Source organism: Lineus longissimus, chromosome 9, assembly GCF_910592395.1.
Source record: "Lineus longissimus chromosome 9, tnLinLong1.2, whole genome shotgun sequence".
Taxonomy (NCBI): Eukaryota; Metazoa; Nemertea; class Pilidiophora; order Heteronemertea; family Lineidae; genus Lineus; species Lineus longissimus.
In genome coordinates, this window is record NC_088316.1 from 15,868,577 (window position 1) to 15,875,651 (window position 7,075).

The 7,075-nt window shown below is 39.1% G+C and overlaps 2 protein-coding genes across 2 annotated transcripts; one reads left to right on the forward strand and one right to left on the reverse strand.

Annotated features, from left to right (window-relative positions):
- Positions 1-87: 87 nt before the first annotated feature.
- Positions 88-2,964, reverse strand: LOC135493464 (anhydro-N-acetylmuramic acid kinase-like). Its single transcript, XM_064780827.1, has 3 exons — positions 2,904-2,964; positions 1,699-2,490; positions 88-1,346 (listed from the first exon to the last, which is right to left on the reverse strand). The coding sequence occupies exons 2-3, from the start codon at positions 2,440-2,442 to the stop codon at positions 951-953; spliced, it is 1,140 nt and encodes a 379-aa protein (XP_064636897.1). The 5' UTR covers positions 2,443-2,490; positions 2,904-2,964; the 3' UTR covers positions 88-950.
- Positions 2,965-3,205: 241 nt separating this feature from the next.
- Positions 3,206-7,015, forward strand: LOC135493870 (cysteine-rich hydrophobic domain-containing protein 2-like). The gene is made up of 5 exons (XM_064781502.1): positions 3,206-3,344; positions 3,678-3,888; positions 4,075-4,131; positions 4,410-4,469; positions 4,631-7,015. Exons 1-5 carry the CDS (start codon positions 3,214-3,216, stop codon positions 4,679-4,681), a joined length of 510 nt encoding a protein of 169 aa, XP_064637572.1. The 5' UTR covers positions 3,206-3,213; the 3' UTR covers positions 4,682-7,015.
- Positions 7,016-7,075: the final 60 nt, after the last annotated feature.

The following is a 7,075-nucleotide window of genomic DNA, read 5'->3' on the forward strand; positions in this document are numbered from 1 at the left end:
GGTTCCTGTTGTTGCAATCATGGTCCGACGGCACTCTCTCCAAAATGGGGGAAATGAAGCAAAAAAAACAATTGCAACATTCAGCCATAAAATCAATTTTATTGAATCAACAATATACAGTATATGTCAACAGGCTTTTAACAGAGCTGCAATTGGAAGCACAACTTGCACCATAAATTTCATAAATTCTATAAATGCAACAATTTTGCAAAGAACATTATACTATGTACATTCACATGTTATTAGATAACCTGAATTTTACAATTTATTGGTCGCTTCAAGACCGCCTTTTAGGCCTAGTACAAACACGAGGCAGGCAACAAATTATATTGCATATAAAGCTCGAAAGAACCATTCAGCAGGACTCAAACAATTCATCATACACCCCAGACGATAACTAACTGAGAATCAGGCCACATTCTACACCAGAAGTAATTTTCCTGCGTCCGCCATTTCTATTTTTGCATACTGAAACAGCTTTTTGTATACTGCAACAAAAACAATGTTTCCTTGCATTTTTATAGCTTCAGGTGGAAGATGCCATAATAATCAACAACCTCTTATATATACAATTGCCACAATAGTCAACAAGTCACAAATCTCCAGCATGCCAATACCTACTACTGCCACCAAAATAATAAAAAATTTAACATAAACATGTAATACTGAAAGTCCGCTATAAATTGAGCATACAATATAAAAGTCAGCAATATATCAAGCATATAATAATACACTGGCACGGTTCCATGGAGGTTGTTCTTCCTCGGATTCCTGGACTTACCCATAATATACATACATTGTCTCAACCAAACATTGTACACACACCATAATATTGGTTTAGGGGCACTATGATACATTTCAAGCTACAGTTGATGCAGAAGAATGACTGAAAATTGCTTAAGACTGCCCACATCATACACGAGTCACACTCCAAAATTGGTCCCATCACACTATTGTTTCAGCAGGAACGTTGGCTTACTATGATGTGGCGGCAAATGAATGCTGCCTGAAACAGTATCCATCTTGCTACCAGTGATATCCCTACTGACATTTACCAACCCAAGCATTGTCCTCATTCCCAGAAACGCCATAATCAAGGCCTCTTTGTATCCCACAAGTTCCATCTCACAATCTGCAAATGAAATATCATGAATGTCGTCCAATTTGTCTGCAAGCACGCTCATCAGAAACTTATTCCTTGCTCCCCCACCGGTAATCAGGATTTTTCTTGGTCTAGTTTTTGGGGATGACGGTACGACTGATTGAGGAAACAGATAGATAGCTGCTACGATCTGGTCAGTGATGTGTTCAACCGCCGTTCTCAGCTTGTCAGAGGGACTACATAGCTGAAATAAATGTAGAGATCATACAGCTGAATACTTCTTAAATTCAAGGCAGGACCCATTTCATGAATGTTTTAAACTTCATAACTGGAGTGATTGCCTGGACACGACATCTGCACAAGCAGGTATAGGTAAGAAAATAATGTCCATTGTATTATAACAATGCACCAGTCGCAGGAAGATGTTGAGCGCCACAACAAACAGGCAGCAAACAAGACCGCGTGGTTGTGTGTCTTCTGATCCTTGTACCTTTATTAATAAAAGTTTTTTTGGCTCTGGATGGCCCACCTCGGACTGGTGCGATGCCGACTATAAAAAGCTGCATGAATATCTATCCTGGAAGATCTTATCTTACCTCCTGATCAAACAGTGGCACCATCACTTCATCAAACCATTCCCGGCTTAGGGTCTTTGGCAATTCTCGGTGGTAGTAGGAGAGGTCATTCAGCTCCTTCAGAAGGTCAGGGACAACCTCCCCACTTGCTGCAGTCGCCCCATCCTTATCAAAATCTAAACCATTATCCAGCAACTTTGCCAAATAATTCAGAACTACGTTACACGGACAAACATCGAATGCTTGCCCTGCACTGGATACAAATGCCAAACCGCCCAAGTTCAAACAGAAGTCAAAGTTACTGAATAGGTACATGTCTCCCAATGCTACAAGAGGACGCCCCTGTCCTCCTAGTTCCACGTCCTTATTTTCGAAGTTGGTCACCAGGGGGCATGGTAGATAAGCAGCGATGGTTTCACCATCACCAAGGCTGAAGTGTAACCCTTTGTTGGGCTGATGGAATGCACTATGTCCAGCTGCAGCAACAAAATCTGGTTTTATGTTCTCTTGTTGAATAGATTCTGCAGTTTTTGTTCCAACAAATCGGCCATAATCGTGGTGAAGACGAATCAATTCGACACCAGACACTTTAGCCACACTTTTTAGCCTGGCTTTCATTGTGGTTGAATATGGCAATGTCTCAGTCTTTATCATACGGTAGCTCCAAACATCCACGTTAGGATTTCCGATAAATTCAGCATAACAAATGTCCAACCCATCCAAGGAGTTGCCCGACATCAGCCCAATTCCGTAAAAAGAAGACATTACGATGCAATGAAACGTGGAGAACTTCAAGCAACACAGCTGGAATATCTGGAAAAAAGATTACAGAACTGAATATTATTAAAATAATACACATGTATAGCCAAATAATTCTAAAATTATGCTGGATGTTGTATGAAAGCACAAATCAAAGATGATGTCACCGACGACGTCGGCACCAAAGCTGATGTACCCATATAAATACTGCGCTGAATACAAATACTCGAATGGTACTGGTACCACTACAGACAGGGCCTAGCCCTGCCCCTAGGGTAGGCCTAGGGCCTAGCACTGACAATGGCATGCTGCAAGTGTAGCAGTGCCTGAGGGCTGATGGCAGTGACACTGACACTGTAACATAATGGCACTATCCCCCTAAATATATTCCTCGTACAATCATGAATTATTTCGTATTGTGAGATGTGAGAGACCCCTATTGGTGACTTTGTATAACTCTGTCTTGCCTGCCTAGCTGCTGCCTATATATTGTCCCTTTAAACAGGCTCGATGTACAGCGTAATGGGCGTTGACCTCTGACCGAACTTGACCTCTTTAGCCCTCGGATGGGAATCTTTGGAACTAAATAACGTCAATAAACTCATTACTGTGTTTCTTTGTGCGTTGCAACTTGTCACAAAATATTCATAATACATTTAATTGAACAATTTAGTGGACACCCATTTATAAGAACTGTCTAAAACACGATTAGGTGCCGAGATAAGTTATTCATAGGCCTATTTCTATTGTCTCAAGGGGCAATTTCATTCTTGAAAGATGGCCGACATTGATATGTTCGATACGATTTTCGAAGAAGATGACGACGAAGAAACTGAGTTTGTTGACGATAGTATCCTATACAGAGTACCAGATCCTGTTATAATTAGAGGAGCTGGCAATATCACAGTGTAAGTACCAATTTTCATCGTTATTATGGCCCAAATAAGCATGTTTTTGAGCCCCCATAAAAGCACTGATATTTTTGTTATTGTCAGAAATATTTACACTGCGTTGCATTGTGATTAGGCCCCTTATGCATTATTGCATGCACCAGTGTGTGCATTGTTGCACTATCTATTCTAATCTATGCACAATCAAGTATTTCCTGGTTATACTGTATTGCAACTATGGGTACAATTGTAGTTGCACTTTTGAGATTGAATTTGGGCTTTACTTGCAGTCCTACCGGTAGCGGTACCATCCATGACCAGGCATCCCACCATTTGTTTGACTATTTTCAGGTTCGGCCTTAGCAATAAATTCAGTGATGATTTCCCTCAAGGATTATCTGCCAAGGTTTGCCCGGAAGAATTCAAAGCCACCATGGACCGTTTAAATAGTGTGTTGAAAAAAACATTACCAATGAATGTAAAATGGCTGTTTTGCGGGTGTATATGTTGCTGCTGTACATTGGGATGTTCTCTTTGGCCAGTCATATGCCTTAGCAAAAGGGTAGGTACACAAATGCAGACTGATATTTGTCTGTTTAATTTCTTTCAGTGATAAAACGTGGAGTTTTGCGTTCTACAAGTAAACTGCTTTCAAAGTTCATTGTGAACAATTGAAAGCAAAATAGTGTCGTTTGCCTTGTCATCATTTATTGTTGATTGATTGTAAGTAACTTTTATCCATTTTCAGACAAGACATTCTATAGAAAAATTACTCGATTGGGAAAATAGTCATTTATACAACAAGGTAAATATGTAAATATTGGAAGATTTTTTTTAGCTGGGAGAACTACCTGAAGTGCTGAGATGAAAAGAACTCAAGGCTTGGTTAAAATGCGTCCCCAAAGAATGTTAAGTTGATTCTTAATTTGATGCATGAAAACTGATTCAGTGACTGTCTCTTGGTGACATGGCAGCTTTCTTTTGTAATGAAAGGGTTGATATTATATACATGTACATGTATGAAGAATATTTGTTTCTTACTTGAATCGTGTTTTTTAAATAATTTTAATTGTCCTTTTCCAGCTTGGTCTTCACTGGAGACTCGAAAAACACAGATGTGATAGTAGCAGTATGATGGAATATGTAAGTAATATCATGTGCAAAACAAAATGCCTCTTGGCATAATGATCTTACTGAGAAATTTATGCAATGTTGGGTGAGAAAGTTTGCATTTAAAAATACAGATCTACAGTATAAAAGCTCTATGTAAGAACTAGCATTAACATTTCATGTTTTTCTTTCAGGTATTAGCCTTAGAGTTTTTACCAAAAATCCCCATCCATCGACCAGACTAAGGTGTGGGACCAGACAGGATGCAGCTACAAAAACTGAAGCTGGACTTCACTTGATCTTCAAAATGCCATATCGGCGAGAAACTTCCAAACAAAATTGTGTCTGTCTATCTATGTGACAATAGTTTTGAGTATACCCTTTGACAGTTCCGTTACTGTAGAGGTGTTAGGAATTAACACCTGGGATAATGTTGCAAGGAACAAAATGGAAAGGTGTTCATTTGTAGACGGATAGGGTGTCAGCTTGGACTATCTCTAGGTCACCAAAGTTGAAACGAAATTGATGTCCATGTCTCTGTCACAACATTTGCAATACCCCAGTGGGAGTCAGTGCCTAATAGCAACAGCTGTATATTTGCTGGTACCCTATTTAATGTTGTGCCAGTTCATTGTGTATGCACACTACAATACATGTGTTGTATATGCAAATGAAAGAACTTTAAGCCAATTTTTCCATCAAACGATTCTGGTGGGGCATTTTTTTCTTCTGAAAATGTTAAGAGATCACAAATTGATGATTATGCATTTGATGATATTTATTCAGATCATGTTGTTTGTTGTGTATATCTGTATATCTTGTCCATATTCTAACTGTCCATTAGAACATTGAAATAACTGAGTATGTTGTCAGATGAGTGTATGGACTCCTCCAGATCATATAATAGATGATTCCCAGGCTGACTGCACCATTTTTTGTTACCATGGATATTTGACGTGGATGGCTAATTTTGACAAGAGTTCTCTTCTGTCTGACATCATGGAATTAGCCGCCCCCCCCCCCCCTCCTGGCATCCTCCTCCATGTTTGATGTGACTGCATTCCTCCATTACGTCCTGGGAATCATCTGTAGTAGTTGAAAGACATAAGAGAGTCATTGCTGTCTGCAATAGATGCAGTTGAGGTTATTTCTTGATGCAGTTGATTTCTGTTATGATCTCATTAAATGCCCTCCCACCGTAAGAGGTGTAGTAGAATCTCATCTTTGGTTGCCTTCAGTGACCTCTGATGGTGTGATCTTGGAAACAAGGGAGGTTTGGGGGCATGAAAAAACGGTGAGCAGTATCCATTGTCTGTATGTTTTCACTGCTGTTTTTAAATTTAATTCAGGACCAATCTTACATGTTAGCATTTACATAGATGTCATCTTGTTGTGATATTCCAGAGTAGAACTAGAAGTGAAGGGGTGGGGGTTGGGGTTAGTATAGTAGAAGTTGTGCCTGTAATATTGTTAATTTTTCACTGACTTGTTGAACTGTCAGCAGCCCCATCTGATAAGATTTGTCTTCAGTTTTGCCAATCAGTATCCCAGTAAATCCAACAATTTCCGCTCCGTTGATAATTTCAGAGCAATTTTCTTCCATGAATGAAATCAGAGTAACTTTCCCTTATCATTTGTATCTGAGAAAAAATCAAAAGGGTTTATGTTTTATGTGGTGTGACTTTTAAAAGTGTAGTAGGAAATGTGAGGTGTCCTTTCAAGTATCATTCTGCACCTGGTTACTCAGTAGACGTTGGCTGTAATGTTGGCATTCGGACCTAATGCTACCATTGCAAATAAAAGTATTGAAGGAAATGTCTCTTAACGCCAATTGAGAAATTGGGTCCAGACCATGTTTAAAAATTCATTAATCTCATCAAGTTTTTTACATTCTTAGTTCTAATCCTTAGTTATTTTCACTAGATGTGATGTAGCATACTAATTGTGTGAATAACATTTCTAACATTGGGCTGTTTGCAATGAGTGAAGCCTGCAGTGTGAATGAACCAATCGGAAAGGCAGTGTTATGGTTTGTAAATAGTATGAAGATTTTATACTAAATTGTTGTAGTTTTTGGCAGTTTTCTGCATGTTGTGAAATAGTATTATTACTATGACTTTCTTTCACCTTGCTGGTTCCTCGAAATATTGTTAGTTGGCAAAAGGTGACTTGCATGGCCTTATGCCACAGAGCCATGTCACAAGCAACCTGGCTTTTTACATGTAATGGGATGTACAAGAACTTTTTGAGTTGGTTCAATCGTGCAAACAAACATTAGTTTGGCTTGACCTCAAGTTCTAAATCAAAGGACTTGACCTGTGTTTCCTCCAGTTTAAATTTTCTTCCATACGTACATGTTGTGTCAGTGGGGTCTGGGATATTGCCATCAATCCATTCCCCAATTTGAGATTTAGCAGAGTACAATGCCATCAACGAAGAGTGGGACAAATACTTCTTGGTTGTACCCCAGGCAAACTCCATCAGTTAGAATCCTCTTGATGTGCAACTATTTTCAATGTTTCATGCACTAAAATCCTATGACCCATATGTGGGGAAATAAAGCTGAATTTCATGAAAAATTGTATTACGTTTTCATTGGTTACCTGGACAATGGTTATTGAATTAAACCATATGTTTGA